The sequence below is a fragment of the Labeo rohita genome, chromosome 16 (assembly GCF_022985175.1).
Source record: "Labeo rohita strain BAU-BD-2019 chromosome 16, IGBB_LRoh.1.0, whole genome shotgun sequence".
NCBI classification, from domain to species: domain Eukaryota; kingdom Metazoa; phylum Chordata; class Actinopteri; order Cypriniformes; family Cyprinidae; genus Labeo; species Labeo rohita.
Window position 1 is genome coordinate 20,867,634 of NC_066884.1, and position 20,282 is coordinate 20,887,915.

The following is a 20,282-nucleotide window of genomic DNA, read 5'->3' on the forward strand; positions in this document are numbered from 1 at the left end:
ATAGCTTGCTATATTTTATGAGTTTATATGTAAATAAAAGCCTGAATTAAATCTTTAAATAACCATCAGTTATGGTTGTTTTGATGTGCTTTTTCTTAATGTGCTTTGTGCAATATAAAAAACAGGCCTTCATACTGCATCTGTGTGTATGGAGTTTATTTCGCTAAGGCCTGCAGAGGACAGTGTGTGTCTCTTAAAATACTAGTGTGTCCAGATCTGCTCACATCTCTAATCTCTTACACGCTTTACCTTTCCAAACCGCACTTACAAATGATCTTCCCATAGATCAGTCACAAAAAAAGAAAGAAAGAAAGAAAAAAGAAAAAAGTTTCCCCTGCCTGTGGTTCATATCCTTAGCTCTGAAGATAATGATAATAATGGAGATGATGATGATGGATTGTATAATTATTTCAGCATAACGTCTATCCTTAATGAGAGCAACCTACAGACCAGTTCCTGCTAAAATCTGAGAGAGGAATCTGTGGTATGGGGTGTGAATGAGAGCTGCCCAATCATTAAGTAAATACCAAGAAAAGGTTTGACGCTGGACACCTAGTAACTTCAATCCTGCTCTAAAAGATAACAGATAATGAATCACAGTCTGATTTCATCACATCACAGTAATTATTAATCAGATGTACAATCTCGGATAAACATTTTTACCATTAAGTCAAATAGACTTCAGGCATGACTTATTCATCTAGACATCAGTTCCACATGACTTTAAAGAGCTCTACCCCCCAACCCCTTTAGTTTAAGTGTAAAAATACAGTTTAGAGGTTGATCAGTTTAGAATTTAGAAATTAAATTGAGAATATAACTGACTTTATGCTGAAATTAGCAATTTAGACAATTTACAGATGACCGATGCACTCTGTCACCCTTTATCCCCACCACTAGCAATGTCCCTGCATATAATAATTTTTGATGGTGTAACATAGCAAAAGTAACACAGGGAAGTGCAGTTAACAGTCCAAAACATGCAACCTACTTGCGTACCTGTTTTTAGGCCCTTAGAGATGAGAATTTAAGGTTTAGAAAGGAATAGTATTTCATTCTTTGCTTACACTCCAGCATTTAATAGCTGTTTACAGAGAAAGTTTATTTGAATATGTTCAGTAAATGATCTGCACTATTAGATTATCTTTAAATGAACTAATTCATGCACCTGATTGGTTTAAAGATTTGAAATGTGTGCAAAATTGCTTGTCTCTGACATTTTACACAGATCACATTTCCTACTTCAGCTCTTCAAAAACAGCTGTGTACAGGAAAAAGGTCTTGTGGCCTGCGATCACTTTCAGATGATCTGCAGTGAGCTACTCAAAACTATTTGATGGAGTGTTTTTAGTCTTCAAACTGCATTTCCATCCTCTACATTTAACAGCAGCTTTCTATCTGCTATATAAAATGTATAAGCTGCAAATATGACAGCTGTAACTATATGTATCTATATGAACACAGGCCACAAGTCTTTAAAGATCTCTTGACACTTAGCATATATTTCCTACTTCTGCATGAAATGTAGAGTAACCGAAAACACTGATGGTTATACTGAAAGGTGTTGTGATCTGTACTCAAACAATTTAGCTATCCTGCAGTGAACTTCTGAAAATGATGGGGAGATTTAGGCTTTTATATTTTCAACTTCTAAATCTTTTATTGGTGGCTTTATTAGAATGTGAAGGTAAGTTTTGTTATATGATATCAAATTCCAGTAATACTCTACAATAAGGTTCATTAGTTGAAATTAGTTAACTACACGTGAACTAAGAATCAACAATACTTCTACAGCATTTTTTAATCTTATAGTTAATGTTAATTTCAGCCTTTACTAATGCATTATTAAAATTATTATTATTAAAAGGTTGTGTTTATTAACATTAGTTAATGCACTGTGAAGTAACATGAGCAAACAATGAATGACTTTGTTTTTATTAACTGACATTAACAAAGATTAATAGTGTAATAAATGTAGTGTTCATTGTTTGTTCATGTTAGTTAATACATTAACTACTGATAAAAATGACACCTTATTGTAAAGTGTTACCCAAGTGTTACCACATCCTTTAACCAACATATAAACAAGAGATACACATATTGTCAGTGTACTCAGGTGTGTAAATGTGGCATGAGCTTTTATTTGTATAGTACTTTTCACAAGTGAATCATTGGCTTTAAAGAGAAATATTGCAGTTGTCAATAAATGTTGTCATAGGTTACAAAGCGGACTTGCAATTTAGAAATTGCTCTTAGCACGTCTTGTACTATTTAATATGTAACCCTTTTGTTTGTAACTGGTTTCTTTATAACAGACCATTTTAATAAGCTTTGGTGTTTCAGGTAAAAATAAAGTATACTTGGATGCACTAAAAAATACTACCAGCAAGTACATTTGTAGTACATTCTTATTTTTGTGCTGAATGAAATTGTAAAACTTATACACTAAAAGTATATTTCTATTTCAGTAGTACTTCAGTGCATATGCAAAAGTATACCAGTGATATTTAAATTGATTTTTAGTGCACTGAAATAGTAGTACCGCAAAAGTATATAGAGGACTTTTATTAGTGTATTTCATAAAAGTTGAAGGATTAAATTGATTTTTAGTGTTGTCAGATAAAGTACATCAGAAATGTTTTATAATTGCATTGCTTTACACAACATTTTAGTGAATTTTTATATATAGTATCTATTTAAAATTCTATTCTATTCTTTTTTATATATACGATCACAATTCTGTTTGCATTTTCACTGTTGTAAATCAAGTGTTTTTAATGAAAGAGATACTGTTTTGTTTATTTGTATATTACATACCATAGCTGTGTGCCTAATTATCCTTTCAGTCTGGGTGTTTATATTTACATTAATTACATTTACAATAATTTTAATTAAATGTATTATTTCTAACATTCAAGTAGTTAATTTATTAATGACAGAAAACAACAGCTTTATGAAGTGACACAATACACAATAGCTGTAATTGTATAATGTGTTTAGATGTGTACCAAAATTCACAATTTAATAGTAAGTATAATTTTAGCATAAAGTACTTGAAGTGCTATATTTTTTATTGTGGAACCAAGTGCTGCTTATGACATCGTAGTGCACTTGATTGCATTTAAAAGACACCATAAACATGTACATGTACATAGTTAAGTATATTATATAAAGGGAAAGTTAACATAATTTCAATACATTTAAATGAATTAATCTATAAAAATATGTGAGGAATACATTACAAATACATTTTGTATATATTAATTCTATTTTTATATTTTAAATAATTAATAGGTCTATTTTCTATTTATGATGAGTATATTTAAAAGTTTATGAAAGATGGCTTCAGTTGTACTACAAGTGGTAACTAATACGCTTTTTTTTTTTTTTAAGATACAGAGAAAGTATCTTAAAAACACATTTGCCAAAACAGCACAGTTAAGTACACTAAGATGTTTTTAAGATGATCTTAAGAAGTACTAAAGAATATTTTTTAGTATATTAAGTATAAAATTTGTGTGCGAAAATAGAGCATTTTAAGTGCATTATGGAAGTGTACTTAAAGTGTATTTTACTGCATTTTTTTCATCTGGAACGTGCAAAGACTAAACTGCATTACACAACCAATTCATTCTAACTACATTTACAACATTGCTGCTTATTTTAGCTCAGAAGGAGCACGGACAAATACATTTTATAGTAAATACTATTAATTAAGGTAAACAGTGTTGTGATTTCCTGTCTTTCCGTGTCTTGGTTCTCTCATTGCTTTATGTCCCATTTATCACTTCATTTACAGTATTTTCAGTGGTGGCACAGAGACGCTGTGAGCAGGTCTATCAGTTAAACTATGTTCAAGGTGACAGCATGTCTATTTCTTGCCTAACCACAAACCACCCACTGCAGTCTCTAACAGTGAAACTGCACAGAACCAACCAAGATAAAAAAAAACATCATGATGTATCCAGACATCTCTCCAGCATCAGAGCAACAGAGATGGTCTGTGAGGAAAGATGCTGGAAATGTTACACTCGATCTGAAAAACATCAGATTATCCGATGATGGCCTAAAGTGCCTAAATTCATGTGTGTGATTAAAATAATCTAATCAGATTTACTAATGCTTATAAAATTTTATCTTTACTCTTTAGTGATCACAGATGCTCCAACCCCAGTGAAACACTGACAGTTAATCTGACAGTGGTAGTGGTGACCACAGTAGTGTCTCTGTGTGTCCTCATATCACTGACCGTCTGTGTCATTATTTAAAAAAAACAAGGAGCAAACAGCCAAAGTAAGTCCACAACTGTAGTCCTGAAAAGTTTAACACAGCTGAATTGTTCTTTAATGTATGCTTTTTAGCATAATGCTAATCGCTTATTGGGAAAAAGGAGAAGCCAAACCTACACATTTTTATGTGTGTATTTTTATTTTTTTTTCAAACAGAAATCTGGATCATATTTGCTTTTTTTAATTTTAAATTTTATTTTTTTAATTTTTGTAGTTGTGTTCTTTCAAATTAGTGAATTTAATTTATGTTCTTTGAGCAAGATGTCTTATTACTATTTTAATACATCAGTAAGAGCAAGCAACCAAGTAAATGTATTTAGAATGTTAATGTTTTAAGTCTTCTGAGTGTGTTGCAATAAGACATTAAATACATACAGGTGATGAAAGTCCTCAAGGCCATGGTAATACTGTAACATTTATTCAACATTATGATGGCTGATAAAATGAAGTACTTATTTTTGTATATTTTAGGTAAATTGAAATGCTGGTCTACCGTATATTATTCCAACATTTCAGGAGGTACGTGATATTCACAGTAAATCATGGTCTGATAAATCTATTTTATTAAGCGTATTTAATAAAAGTCTTTTACTTTTACTAGGGTTTGATGGTCTGTCCTGTTCTTTAGATGAACATAACTTGAATCTCAGTAGCCTCTGTACAAGAAGCTCAGTAAAGGCCTCTATATGAGTACAGAATTAGACCCTATTTTCTACCTCCGCATTAAGCTCAGACTAACTGAAAACAGCTTTGTGAAAGTGAAGTGCTTGTGGCCAGTGTTCATATAGAGTTCAGCTGTCCTGCAGTGAGCATCTGGATATGATGAAGTGTTTTCTGTCTTCATATTTCCAACTTCTGTATCTTCTAATAGCAGCTTCATTAGAATGCAAAGGTAGGCGTCTTTTATATGAAGCCAAATTCCTTTAACCAACATACAAACAAGAGATACGCATATTATCAATGTAGGTGTGTAAATGCGACACGGGTGTGACATGAATATTACCAATGTCGTTTATGTGTTATGTAATTGTTACACATTTGGAAGTTTCTGTTGACCTCAATTATTAGTTGTTGTGCTAACAAATGGGTTATGTTCTAGCTAGTGTGTAAAACGTACATTTTAAAGCAGGAAAGCGTGCTTGTTTTAATAATGTTGTGTGTACTTGTGTGTGCACACGCAAAGATTAACCCAGACAATATATTAATGTAAAATTGATATAAAAGTCAATGGCATTTGATAACTTGTTTTTTTTTTAATTGTAAACCCTGTAGTGGTTTCCTGTCTTTTCATGTTTCAGTTCTCTCAGTATGTCTGATTTCTCTTTTTAATTCCTGTTTAGCTCAAACAGAGAGACTTTGCGAGCAGATTCACCAGTTGGACATAAACTGTTTTCAGGGTGATGACATGTCTGTTTATTGTCTAACAACAACCGACCCGCTGGAGTCTCTACAAGTAAAACTACGCAGGACCAACCAAGATAAAGACATCTTCATGTATCCAGACATCTCTCCATCAGAACACCAGAGATGGTCTGTGAGGAAAGATGCTGGAAATGTTACACTTGGTCTGAAAGAAATCAGATATTCTGATGGTGGCCTTTATGACTGTAAGGTGCACACGGATCAGGATTGTTTCCATGCAACTCAGTTTAACCTGAGTATTATAAGTGAGAATGCAAATTATTCCAACAAGCTAATAATCACCATTAGAGAGTCATATACATGTATAATATGACTACTAACTTGTTTCTGTTTTCAGAGTGTAAAACTTTGGACTCTGTCCATCCAACACCAGGCTCGTCAGTGTTGCTGCCATGCTCTGAACATCCTCTACAAAACAGAACTGAACAAGTCACTTGGAAAGTTGTTACTGGTCACAGGCCAACAGACATAGACAATTATCACCTACCAAAAAAGTCTTCAAGTAGCAAAGAAAAACTCCCAAAGCCTCTGTATGAGAGAGTGAGAAAACAAGCGAACGGATCTCTGCTTATAAGGGACGTAGTTGACACTGATCAAATGTGGTATCAGTGCAGAGTGAATGAAAAAACCTGCTATGAAGTGAAGCTGCTGATGAAAGGTTTGCATGAAAATATTTTGATCGAATTATGCAATATCAGATTAAGAAAGAGTGCTGTTGTTTTAAATATTATGTGATTCGGCAATAGTGAATTTAGTATTTTCATTTTAGCTAATAATACATCTCACTCAACATCGGTATTGGAAACATTTTCCACAACATTGGTAACTACAGGTAAGATGAGTATCTACTGTATGTTATGTGTGTGTATGTGCACGTGTGAGATCAATGTAACCTAATCTAAATGGACAGATATTAAATATGATCTTTTCTTTACTGATCACATATGTTCCAGCCTCTGCTGAGAGTCGTTTTGGCCACGCTGAAAGCAACAGTGACAAGAATGAAACAGCGACAGTTAATGTGACAGTAGTAGTGATGACCACAATAATGTTTCTGTGTGTCTTCATATCACTGACCGTCTGTGTCATTCTTTGTTTAAAAAAACCAAGGAGCAAAATCAACAGCCAAAGTAAGTCCACAACTGTAGTCCTGAAAAGTTTAACACTGCTGAATTGTTCTTTAATAGGATAATGTTAATGGCTTATTGGGAAAAAGGAGAAGCCAAACATACACATTTTTATGTGTGTATTTTATTATTATTATTATTATTATTATTATTTTCATTTCTCATTGATCAGTTATCCAAACAGAAATCTGGATCAGCTACACTACATTCACTTTTTTTTTTTTTTTTTTTTGCAGTTTTCTTTCAAATGAGTGAATTTAATTGATGTTCTTTGAGCAACTGTAAGATGTGCTATTACTGATTTAGTACATCAGTAAGAGCAAGCAACCAAGTAAATGTATTTAGAATGTTAATGTTTTAAGTCTTCTGAGTGTGTTGCAATAAGACATTAAATACATACAGGTGATGAAAGTCCTCAAGGCCATGGTAATACTGTAACATTTATTCAACATTATGATGGCTGATAAAATGGTGAAGTACTTATTTTTGTATATTTTAGGTGAATTGAAATGCTGGTCTACCGTATATTATTACAACATTTCAGGAGGTACGTGATATTCACAGTAAAGCATGGTCTAATAAATCTATTTTATTAAGCGTATTTAATAAAAGTCTTTTACTTTTACTAGGGTTTGATGGTCTGTTCCGTTCTTTAGATGAACATAACACATGAATCATGGCTCCCTGTAAGTTACACATTAGTTGAATCATTTATTTTATTTCCTTTTTTTTTTTGACCAATTTAATTTTTGAACTATATCTCCCAACAGCTGGTGTGAACAAAAGAAGCTCCTGCATGTAAACAAGACTTTATTACTTTATTTTGAAATAAGGTCCATCTTAATCTGCGAACAACTGCTTAATATCAACTTTCACGCTGCTTCTATCACATAGATGAAACTATTTTATGTGTTTTTAATCTCTATTATAATTAATGGTTTATGACTATGGCTTATTACTATTTTTATTACTAATTCCCCCCTATATTTCACTGACTTGATGCATTTGGACCCGATTTTGATACAAATGTGACTGATATTAACAGACTTCAGAGACTTTTTTTTAATTTTTTTATTTTTTACTGCTAATGGCAATGTGATTTTAAAATCGTCCCCTTAAAAATTAATAGAAGACTTCACTGTAGCTTGTCCTTGAAAAGCTAACTTCTTGAAAGAACAATGATTTATAAAACAGCTGTTACAAAAGAAAACTTGAAAACAGAGGTGCGATGCATTTTTTCCACAGTACACGCATGGATATGAGGACACAAATGGCAAATCTTTTGTAGGACTCTTGTATTCTCTTCTTTGTTCTGCACTTATTCTGTGATATAATGCTTGTATTGCAATAAACAACTCTGAACATGCTTATACTTGTGTTCCAACGTATGATTGAAGAGATTCTCTCTGTTGTATTTTTTCTGTAACATACCTGGGCTGACTGTCAGAAATTAAAATAATATGTTAGTAAGTACCAGTTTAGCAGCATAATAGGCAGTTTTTGCACATTCAAAATAACTGGAAACAAATGACACCGGAAGCCTTACACATTCAAGGTAAAACTGGCTATGTCCACTCTTACATTAAAAATAAGGATTGTAATACTTTTTTTATATTATAATACAAAACTGTCACATACAATGCGAAATACTGAAGGAAACATGAAGGAGAGGCCGAACAAATTCAGAGTAACTGAAAACAGCTTTGTGAAAGTGAAGTGCATGTGGCCAGTGTTCATATAGAGTTCAGCTATCCTGCAGTGAGCATCTGGATATGATGAAGTGTTTTCTGTCTTCGTATTTCCAACTTCTGTATCTTCTAATAGCAGCTTTATTAGAATGCAAAGGTAAGTGTCTTTTATATGAAGCCAAATTCCTTTAACCAACATACAAACAAGAGATACGCATATTATCGATGTAGGTGTGTAAAATGTAACACGGGTGTGACATGAATATTATCAATGTCATTTATGTGTTATGTAATTGTTACACGTTTGGAAGTTTCTGTTGACCTCAGTTATTAGTTGTTGTGCTAACAAATGGGTTATGTTCTAGCTAGTGTGTAAAACGTACATTTTAAAGCAGGAAAGCGTGCTTGTTTTAATAATGTTGTGTGTACGTGTGTGTGCATGTGCAAAGATTAACCCAGACAATATATTTATGTAAAATTGAAATAAAAGTCAATGGCATTTTTTTTTTAATTGTAAACCCTGTAGTGGTTTCCTGTCTTTTCATGTTTCAGTTCTCTCAGTATGTCTCATTTATTTTTTTAATTCCCGTTTAGCTCAAACAGAGAGACTTTGCGAGCAGGTTCACTTTTTTTTTTTTTTTTACTGCTAATGGCAGTGATTTTAAAATCATCCCCTTAAAAATTAATAGAAGACTTCACTGTAGCGTGTCCTTGAAAAGCTAACTTCTTGAAAGAACAATGATTTATAAAACAGCTGTTAAAAAAGAAAACTTGAGAACAGAGGTGCGATGCATTTTTTCCACAGTACACGCATGGATATGAGGACACAAATGGCAAATCTTTTGTAGGACTCTTGTATTCTCTTCTTTGTTCTGCACTTATTCTGTGATATAATGCTTGTATTGCAATAAACAACTCTGAACATGCTTATACTTGTGTTCCAACGTATGATTGAAGAGATTCTCTCTGTTGTATTTTTTCTGTAACATACCTGGGCTGACTGTCAGAAATTAAAATAATATGTTAGTAAGTACCAGTTTAGCAGCATAATAGGCAGTTTTTGCACATTCAAAATAACTGGAAACAAATGACACCGGAAGCCTTACACATTCAAGGTAAAACTGGCTATGTCCACTCTTACATTAAAAATAAGGATTGTAATACTTTTTTTATATTATAATACAAAACTGTCACATACAATGCGAAATACTGAAGGAAACATGAAGGAGAGGCCGAACAAATTCAGAGTAACTGAAAACAGCTTTGTGAAAGTGAAGTGCATGTGGCCAGTGTTCATATAGAGTTCAGCTATCCTGCAGTGAGCATCTGGATATGATGAAGTGTTTTCTGTCTTCGTATTTCCAACTTCTGTATCTTCTAATAGCAGCTTTATTAGAATGCAAAGGTAAGTGTCTTTTATATGAAGCCAAATTCCTTTAACCAACATACAAACAAGAGATACGCATATTATCGATGTAGGTGTGTAAAATGTAACACGGGTGTGACATGAATATTATCAATGTCATTTATGTGTTATGTAATTGTTACACGTTTGGAAGTTTCTGTTGACCTCAGTTATTAGTTGTTGTGCTAACAAATGGGTTATGTTCTAGCTAGTGTGTAAAACGTACATTTTAAAGCAGGAAAGCGTGCTTGTTTTAATAATGTTGTGTGTACGTGTGTGTGCATGTGCAAAGATTAACCCAGACAATATATTTATGTAAAATTGAAATAAAAGTCAATGGCATTTTTTTTTAATTGTAAACCCTGTAGTGGTTTCCTGTCTTTTCATGTTTCAGTTCTCTCAGTATGTCTCATTTATTTTTTTAATTCCCGTTTAGCTCAAACAGAGAGACTTTGCGAGCAGGTTCACTTTTTTTTTTTTTTTTACTGCTAATGGCAGTGATTTTAAAATCATCCCCTTAAAAATTAATAGAAGACTTCACTGTAGCGTGTCCTTGAAAAGCTAACTTCTTGAAAGAACAATGATTTATAAAACAGCTGTTAAAAAAGAAAACTTGAGAACAGAGGTGCGATGCATTTTTTCCACAGTACACGCATGGATATGAGGACACAAATGGCAAATCTTTTGTAGGACTCTTGTATTCTCTTCTTTGTTCTGCACTTATTCTGTGATATAATGCTTGTATTGCAATAAACAATTTTGAACATGCTTATACTTGTGTTCCAACGTATGATTGAAGAGATTCTCTCTGTTGTATTTTTTCTGTAACATACCTGGGCTGACTGTCAGAAATTAAAATAATATGTTAGTAAGTACCAGTTTAGCAGCATAATAGGCAGTTTTTGCACATTCAAAATAACTGGAAACAAATGACACTGGAAGCCTTACACATTCAAGGTAAAACTGGCTATGTCCACTCTTACATTAAAAATAAGGAATACTTTTTTGTATTATAATACAAAACTGTCACATACAATGAAAAACATTGAAGGAAACATGAATGAGAGGCCGAAGTGGATTAAAGGAGAAGTCCACTTCCAGAACAACAATTTACAAAAAATTTACTCACCCCTTTGTCATCCAAGATGTTCATGTCTTTCTGTCTTCAGTCGTAAAGAAATTTTTGAGGAAAACATTTCAGGGTTTTTTTTTATATATAATGGACTTAAATTGTGCCCCCAATTTTGAACTTCTAAAATGTAGTTTAAATGCAGCTTCAAAAGGCTCTAAATGATCCCAGATGAAGAAGAAGGTTCTTATCTAGCAAAATGATCAGTAATTTTTTCTAAAAATAAAAATTTGTATACTTTTCAAAAACTTGTGTAGCACAGGCTCTGGGATGCGCGTTCTTGAATGATTCGTTCATTTTGGACTTACAATGTGACTCTGGAAGAACAAGTCGTCTTGGGAAGTGATTCGTTCAGTCACGCATGCGCAACATCCTATTAGGTTCTGTGCTGGAATTAGTTCACCTGTTTCGAGTCTTCTGGTTTTTCGAGTCATTCGTTCATCTTATGGGGCTGTCACATGAGGAACAAACAGCTCAAACTCGAAAACTTGTCAGATAAAAGGTGAGGTGAGCTAATCATAGACTAAAGACCCTGGTTAACAATCAATTAATTTTTTCTGTTTCTTTTAGCATTATAGTTTTGTCTTGTTTGTAGTGTGATCAACGTTTGTGCAAGCAGTAGATGTGTTAGGGAAGTAACACCTAACATTTTAATTATATTTTGCTACAATGAACGAAAAGACTCAAAAAAAGATTTGTTCATTTTGCTGAACGAGACTCAAAGGTCCAAGTCGGTAAAATGATCCGAACTTCCTATCATACTATGAATCACGTCTAAGTTCATCATCTGTGTACTCTGCCTCAAAAAGGTAGAGTATGGCGAAAAACTCCATCTTATTTTCTCCTACAACTTCAGAATCGTCCGACATCGTTGTAGTTTTTTGTTTGTAAACAGCGTTTGACTTACTTGCACTTTCTTAGTCTTTGATTCTCTGATTCTTTGATTCTTCTTTGAGTCTCTGACTGTTTCGCTAGATAAGACCCTTCTTCCTCGGCTGGGATCGTTTAGAGCCTTTTGAAGCTGCATTTAAACTACGTTTTGGAAGTTCAAAATCGGGGGCACAATTGAAGTCCATTATATGAAGAAAAATCCTGAAATATTTTCCTCAAAAACCATAATTTCTTTATGACTGAAGACAGAAAGACATTAACATCTTGGATGACAAGGGGGTGAGTAAATTATTTATAAATTATTGTTCTGAAAGTGGAGTTCTCCTTTAAGGAGAAAGGCCATCAGAGACATGGAGGAGGAACAGAAGGGGGCGCTGCAGTCCAAAATCATGCCATTAGAGAATGAACTCAAGCAAATGTTGTGACTGAGAGAGAAGATAATGATTGAGGATTTCATTTTTTCCCCCCATATTAGATATATAAAGAGAAATTATGGCTGGTTTGCTGTTTGGATTTGCTTAGTGCATTATTTATAATATGATCTACAGTACATGTGCTTGCATCAAGTCTATTATTTTATAATGTAATGCTCACTGACACCTGCAGAGGGCAGAGTGTGTCTCTTAAAATACTGGAGTGTCCAGACTTGCTCACGTCTCAAATCTCTTAAGGTCTTTATCTTTCCAAAGCTCACTCACAAATGATCTCCCTTCAGATCAGCCGCATACACCGTTCATTACAGCTCATGCTGTGAAAGATCACTTTCACACCCTATTTATCACATCACATGCACATCGTGGAAATCACAAACCCTCCTTCTAAATCACTAGATTTCAACCTTTTGACGCAAAAGAGTGTCGATATGGGTAAATTAATCAACCACAATACATTTTATGATTCCAGAAATCAAGAATCACTGTTCTAAATAATAGCAAAAATACAAAAAAAAAAAAAGTTTCTTCAGAGTCTTCAGTGCTCAACTTTGAGCTCTGAAGATGATGATGATGATGATGATGATGGATTGTATGATCATTTCAGCATTACCTCTATGTTTACCAAAAGCAGCCTACAGACCAGTTCCTGCTAAAAACTGAGAGAGGAATCTGTGGAATGGGGTGTGAATGAGAGCTGCCCTTGATTAAATAAATACCAGGAAAAGAACTGATGCTTCATTTTTATACACTGAGTAACTTCAGTCCTGCTCTAAAATAGATAATACATAGTGAAACTCCAGTCTTTTGTTTTTTACTCTTGAGTTTTAACTGCCACATTATCAGTTCAGAGTTGAAACCATTTTAGGTGTGTTAAGAGAGGCTCATGGGAGATGAAGGATATCATAGGGTATTAAGGAAATGAACATAGCAGTTGTGTACATCTTTCCAAAATTTTAGATAGCATAGAGTATTCATACTTTTTTTACAGTGTAAGATAGCAGACGTAACAAAAAGGGAAATGATCCAAAACTTTCATCCTACTTGTGTTCCTGTTTCACAGCTCTTAGATATGAGAAATCGAGGTTTAGAAAGGAATAATATTTCATTCTCCAGCTTTAACAGGTGTTTAAAGAGAAAGTTTATTTCTTTAAATATGTAATAAAATAACTCTTGTAGTTAACTGATTATTGATTTAAATTGTCAGCAAAATTGAATGTCTCTGACATTTTACACAGATCACATTTCCTACATTGGCTCTTCAAAAACAACTGTGTACAGGTAAAAGGTCTTGTGGCCTGTGCTCATATTCATTCATTTTGTAGTGAGCTACTTGAACTATCTATGCAATGAGGTGTTTTCAGTCTTCAAATTGCATTTCCATTCTCTAAATCTAACAGCTTTATTACATCTGCTATTATAAGATGTATAATATAAGAGCTAAAAACTGCTGCATACAGCAGCTCAGTAAAGGCCTCTATATGAGTACAGAATTAGACCATTAGACCATTTCCTACTTCCGCATTAAACTCAGACTAACTGAAAACAGCTTTGTGAAAGTGAAGTGCATGTGGCCAGTGTTCATATAAAGTTCAGCTGTCCTGCAGTGAGCATCTGGATATGATGAAGTGTTTTCTGTCTTCGTTTTTCCAACTTCTGTATCTTCTAATAGCAGCTTTATTAGAATGCAAAGGTAAGTGTCTTTTATATGAAGCCAAATTCCTTTAACCAACATACAAACAAGAGATACGCATATTATCAATGTAGGTGTGTAAATGCGACACGGGTGTGACATGAATATTATCAATGTCATTTATTTGTTATGTAATTGTTACACGTTTGGAAGTTTCTGTTGACCTCAATTATTAGTTGTTGTGCTAACAAATGGGTTATGTTCTAGCTAGTGTGTAAAACGTACATTTTAAAGCAGGAAAACGTGTCACTAAGAACAGTATTTGTTTTAATAATGTTGTGTGTACATGTGTGTGTGCACGCGCAAAGATATATTTATGTAAAACTGATATAAAAGTCAATGGCATTTGATATGTTTTTTTTATTATTATTGTAAACCCTGTAGTGGTTTCCTGTCTTTCCATGTTTCAGTTCTCTAAGTATGTCTGATTTCTCTTTTTAATTCCTGTTTAGCTCAAACAGAGAGACTTTGCATCCCAGAGCAGGTTCACCAGTTGGACATAAACTGTTTTCAGGGTGATGACATGTCTGTTTCTTGTCTAACAACAACCGACCCACTGGAGTCTCTACAAGTAAAACTACGCAGGACCAACCAAGATAAAGACATCTTCATGTATCCAGACATCTCTCCATCAGAGCACCAGAGATGGTCTGTGAGGAAAGATGCTGAAAATGTTACACTTGGTCTGAAAGAAATCAGATATTCTGATGGTGGCCTTTATGACTGTAAGGTGTACACGGATCAGGATTGCTTCCATGCAACTCAGTTTAACCTGAGTATTATAAGTGAGAATGCAAATTATTCCAACAAGCTAATAATCACCATTAGAGAGTCATATACATGTATAATATGACTACTAACTTGTTTCTGTTTTCAGAGTGTAAAACTTTGGACTCTGTCCATCCAACACCAGGCTCGTCAGTGTTGCTGCCATGCTCTGAACATCCTCTACAAAACAGAACTGAACAAGTCACTTGGAAAGTTGTTACTGGTCACAAGCCAACAGACATAGACAATTATCACCTACCAAAAAAGTCTTCAAGTAGCAAAGAAAAACTCCCAAAGCCTCTGTATGAGAGAGTGAGAAAACAAGCGAACGGATCTCTGCTTATAAGGGACGTAGTTGACACTGATCAAATGTGGTATCAGTGCAGAGTGAATGAAAAAACCTGCTATGAAGTGAAGCTGCTGATGAAAGGTTTGCATGAAAATATTTTGATCGAATTATGCAATATCAGATTAAGAAAGAGTGCTGTTGTTTTAAATATTATGTGATTCGGCAATAGTGAATTTAGTATTTTCATTTTAGCTAATAATACATCTCACTCAACATCGGTATTGGAAACATTTTCCACAACATTGGTAACTACAGGTAAGATGAGTATCTACTGTATGTTATGTGTGTGTATGTGCACGTGTGAGATCAATGTAACCTAATCTAAATGGACAGATATTAAATATGATCTTTTCTTTACTGATCACATATGTTCCAGCCTCTGCTGAGAGTCGTTTTGCCCACGCTGAAAGCAACAGTAACAAGAATGAAACAGCGACAATTAATGTGACAGTAGTAGTGATGACCACAATAATGTTTCTGTGTGTCTTCATATCACTGACTGCCTGTGTCATTCTTTATTTCAAAAAACGAAGGCACAAAACCAACAGCCAAAGTAAGTCTTCAACCATAGTCCTGAAACATTTAACGCTATTGAGTTGTCACTGTCAGAGCAATCGCTTATTAGAAATGAGAGAGGAAGTGATGACTATAATTGTCATCAGAACATAGTTTGTATGCGTACATTATACTTTCTGTTATATATTTATCCTTGACTGTAACTGAGCAGTTATTCAAACGGAAAATAGAACCAGCTAAACGGCAGGCCTTCTATCAAATAATTGAATTTAAAAATAGATGCTCCTTGTGCAATTGTAAGATGTGCTATTAGTATGTCAGTAAGAGAAAGAATTAGTTAAATTCCAGAATAAAAACTTCCTGATAAGTTACTCACCCCTATGTCTTCCAGGATGTTCATGTCTTTCTTTCTTCAGTCGAAAATAAATTAAGGTTTTTGAGGTAAACATTCCAGGATTTTTCTCCATATAGAGCAGGGGTGTCAATCTCAGTTCCTAGAGGGCCGCAGCCCAGAGTTTTATTCCAGCCTTGCTCCAACACACATACTATGCACTATGCAGTTTTCAAATAAACCTGAAGGACTTGATTAGTTGGATCAGGTGTGTTTAATTAGAATTTTAATGGTGATCCAAATTGCAGTTTCAGTGCAGCTTCAAAGGGCTCTACACAATCCCAGCCAAGGATTAATGGTCTTGTCTAGCGAAACAATGGGTCATTCCATAAAATGTATATAATTTTTTAACCACAAATGCTTGTCTTGCACTTGCTTTGTGAAGCACATGTGCGACTTGATGCATTACGTAATCACAATGGAAAAGTCATGAGCAGTTAGCTGTGCACTTCGGTTGAAAAAGGTAGGGTACGGTGAAAAACTCCATCTCATTTTCTGCTTCAACTTCAAAATTTGAAGTCATCATCATTGTTTTACATGGATGATTGTCTTTCTTTGCACGTTCGCTTTTGTAAACACTTGGTCGGTACTTCCGCCTACTTCACATGTGACCTTTCCAATGTGACTACATAATGCGTGAGGTTGGGCTGGTGCGAGATGAGCATTTGTGGTTAAAAAGTATATAAATTATTCTTATTTTTTAGAAAATGAACAATCGTTTTGCTAGATAAGACCCTTATTCTTCGGCAGGGATCATGTAGAGCCCTTTGAAACTGCATTGAAACTGCAATTTTGATCTTCAACCTGTTGGCTGCAATTGAAGCCCTCTACACTGTAAAAAAAAACCCCACACAATTCAAGACTCACAAGTCAACTAAAATAAGTTTATTCAACTTGAAATGTTAAGTTGTACTAAGTAACAACTTAGATATTTGTGTTTGCTAAACTTAACAGATGGGTAAATGACCCAGCTGCCTTAAAATTTTAAGTTGATTCAACTCAAATATCTAATTTGTCACTTAGTATAATTTAACATTTCAAGTTGAATAAACTTTTTTTGAGTTGACTGAACTTAAAATTTGAAGGCAGCGAGGTTACAAATTATTTTAAGTTCATTCAGCAAATTGTTTTTTTACAGTGTATGGAGAAAAGTCAAATCAAAAAACAATTTCTTTTCAACCTAAGAAAGACAAACATGAACATCTTGAATGACACGGGGGTGAGTAAATTATCAGGAATTTTTTATTTTGGAAGTGAACTAATCCTTTAAGGGTTTATGTCAGAATGAAATATGTTTAAACATAATGTAACTTTATGCATGATGGTAAAGTCTCTTTTTGTTTCTTATAGCTCAGTTAAATGGCCGGTTCTCTATATATTATTCCCAGGTTGCAGAAGGTAAGTGGCATTCAGGTTAAATGCTTAGATGTATTTAAAAAATAATTAACAAAATAAAAATGACAACTGAGGTAACTGATTAGAGTCTTTTTTCTTTTTCACTTTTTTTTTGGACAGGGTTTGATGTCCCGTTGTATTCTTTAGTTGAGCACAACACAGCAACAATGACCACCTGTAAGTTATTGCAAAGTATTATTTGTATACACATCCTACACTGAAAAAGTAATCTATCTGAATGAAAAAAAATGAAACATCAATTTAATTTAACAATTTACACAATTTGCAAATGTAAACATGATTCAAACTATACATTAACAGATTTTTCTTTAATAATGGCAGGTGGTGTCAAAATGATTTTTTGAACTTTATCTCCCAACAGTTGGTGGTGAACAATCAGAAGCTCCTGAATGTAAAGCAGATGATATGTATGAAAATGTTATACTGTGAAACAAATAGTCACGTTTGTATGTTTATGTTTTATGTTTTTTGACATCAAAGTCTTTAAGTAATCACTAATGTAGTAATCATGTGGCATCTGTCTCAAATAATAATAAAGGAAAACATCTGTTGTATACAAATAGTTATGGGTGATGCTCGCTGAGGTTCCTTGTAATGCTATTATATTTTTATTGTTTTTTTTAAATCCTGTAATGTTAAACTAACATGTTGTCATGAGCTTTGACATCTTTAGTTCTTTCAAACTCAAAGACGGTCAAAACAACAACAAGCCCTTTTATCATAGCAGACAGGCTGTGACTGATTTGTTTTGTGAGGCACAGTCATAGCATGACACAGACTGATGATCTGATAACTGATGTGATGCCAGAATTAAAAAGTTAAAGATATAAATAGACATTACAGATTCTAGTCTCATCATAGCAGCGGGGTTATTTTTGAAAATATGGAGTGTAAAGAGTAAATTCATGAGATACATTAATCACATTTAAGAAAAAAAAAAAACACAGGGGTTGGGTTAATTTCTTGTGAAATCTTCTTGCGGTTTTCCTTGTTATCCATCAGTACCATGAGCATGGCTTTTCTTTCTTTTTCTTAAGAAATCTGGACAGATTTCATAATCATTTTCAAGCAAAAACATACTTTGGTGCACCAGAAAAACAGATTATAGCCTACCTTAAATACAGCATACAAGAGCACTCAATTCACTCCATTAAATGCTGAACATTTTTGTGCTTTACAAAGATCCACACCCTAGACACACACAAAGTATAGTATCACTGATTCGTGCCAATCATGGAAAGTTATTGCTTAATATCAACTGTTGCATTATTGCTATACATCACTGAAACTATTTTTTAAAAGGAAGGGTCGGGTTCATCAGAGTGTAAAGCCTCAGGCAAATTTTCATGAATGACTTGGTATTACTGTGAAAATGCTTTTTATTTATTTATCACTGAAAAAATAAAACATCTAACAATCAAAACTTAATAAATAAAAACATCTAAACTTAAATACAATTCAAAGCCAGCTGAAGAGCCACATTTAGACACAATATTGACACAACTGAAATTCCTATAAACAGATCTGGAGCCTTAAGGGCCATGTGTGCCTTTTTTTTTTAGATATACAGTCAAAACAAAAATTATTCAGACACCAGATATATTTTTATAGTGGGTGCAGGACACTAGTTAATTTATGTACAGCAAAATAAAGTAAACTGACATATTATACCCAAAAATTCTTCATACAGTGGACTACCAGTAAAATTAATAAAACATTTGGTAAAAATTATTCACACACTTTGACCTGACCATGTTATGCTTAAGTGTTTTTTCTTTAATCGCTAATGCAACCTTTTTACACCACAGACTGAACAAAATTAACCATTGCTTGGTAATTGGTCAACATTTTTATACTAACAGTTGTCTGATTTTTTTTTTTTGGTTGACTGAAATTCATTTCTATTAAAGTTTTTTGACATTATCAAGATAAATTTGTTCTGAGACAGTTTAACTCTGAGTTCTTGTCATATTTTATTATCATTTTCTAAGCTATAGCGAATAAACTGTGAATAAATTTAGGTTTGAATGTAATTACGTCTAGAGATGTAACAGGGTTGACAGTTTTTACAGTTCAGTTTGACATTACTACAAGTCTTGAGCTCGAAGGTTTTGAAACTGCAAGGTGCTTTTTATAATTTGATGCTGATATGTCCATAAATATCTATTTTAATAGTAATTTGTTTACAAAATCAAGGTAACAGGGATGGCATTTCAAATCTTCCATCTACAAAACAAGTGATGAACCTTAAAGTGATGTCCTTAAAATCATTACTCTTGAAAGAATGACAAAATGACAAAGTTTTACTGATTTATAACTGATTTTTAACTGTCGTTAAAAAGCCGACATGGTAACAGGGGTGTGATGCATTGTTATACACACATTCGTATGAGAGACACAAATGGTAACTGTTGTATAATGACTCTTGGCATTTCTTTTATTTATTATTATTATTATTCTTTTTCAATATACAATTTAACAGCAATTTACTATTAAACATATTTGAAGAATGATTGAAAGATAGGGACATAAATGGAAGCATTTGGATTTTTGTTGTTGTTCATTATTATCTGACGTCCCAGAGTATTACTAAAGTGTTTCTTTTGTTGCATATCTGGGCTACGACTGTCCTTCAAAACCGCTTATCAAACTCCAGCTCTCTTCTGCTTTTATTCCAGTTGTGTCTGGTCTAGACCACAGTGATGCAAACTTCAGTGTTCATCCAATAATTACTATGTGAAACATCAAATTATAGGACTTTGAGATG

At 33.6% G+C, this 20,282-nt stretch overlaps 1 protein-coding gene across 7 annotated transcripts; it reads left to right on the top strand.

The window, feature by feature from the left end:
- Window positions 1-5,649: 5,649 nt before the first annotated feature.
- Window positions 5,650-18,063, top strand: LOC127178342 (uncharacterized). 7 transcript variants are annotated; one of them, XM_051131160.1, is made up of 8 exons: window positions 8,593-8,683; window positions 14,528-14,860; window positions 14,953-15,273; window positions 15,385-15,447; window positions 15,569-15,745; window positions 17,450-17,497; window positions 17,615-17,671; window positions 17,877-18,063. In XM_051131160.1, exons 1-8 carry the CDS (start codon window positions 8,611-8,613, stop codon window positions 17,942-17,944), a joined length of 1,140 nt encoding a protein of 379 aa, XP_050987117.1. In that variant the 5' UTR covers window positions 8,593-8,610; the 3' UTR covers window positions 17,945-18,063. The 7 variants fall into 7 exon arrangements, with proteins under 7 accessions (XP_050987123.1, XP_050987121.1, XP_050987122.1 ...); XM_051131161.1 differs by lacking the exon at window positions 8,593-8,683 and adding an exon at window positions 9,841-9,931; XM_051131159.1 differs by lacking the exon at window positions 8,593-8,683 and adding an exon at window positions 13,953-14,075.
- The last annotated feature ends 2,219 nt before the right edge of the window (window positions 18,064-20,282 follow it).

Coding starts and splice junctions, on each gene's coding strand:
- LOC127178342 (XM_051131160.1), top strand. CDS start 8,611: ATGATGAAGTGTTTTCTGTCTTCGTATTTCCAACTTCTGTATCTTCTA. Junction 15,274..15,384: donor AGTGAAGCTGCTGATGAAAG/GTTTGCATGAAA, acceptor TTTTCATTTTAG/CTAATAATACATCTCACTCA. Junction 15,448..15,568: donor CACAACATTGGTAACTACAG/GTAAGATGAGTA, acceptor CATATGTTCCAG/CCTCTGCTGAGAGTCGTTTT.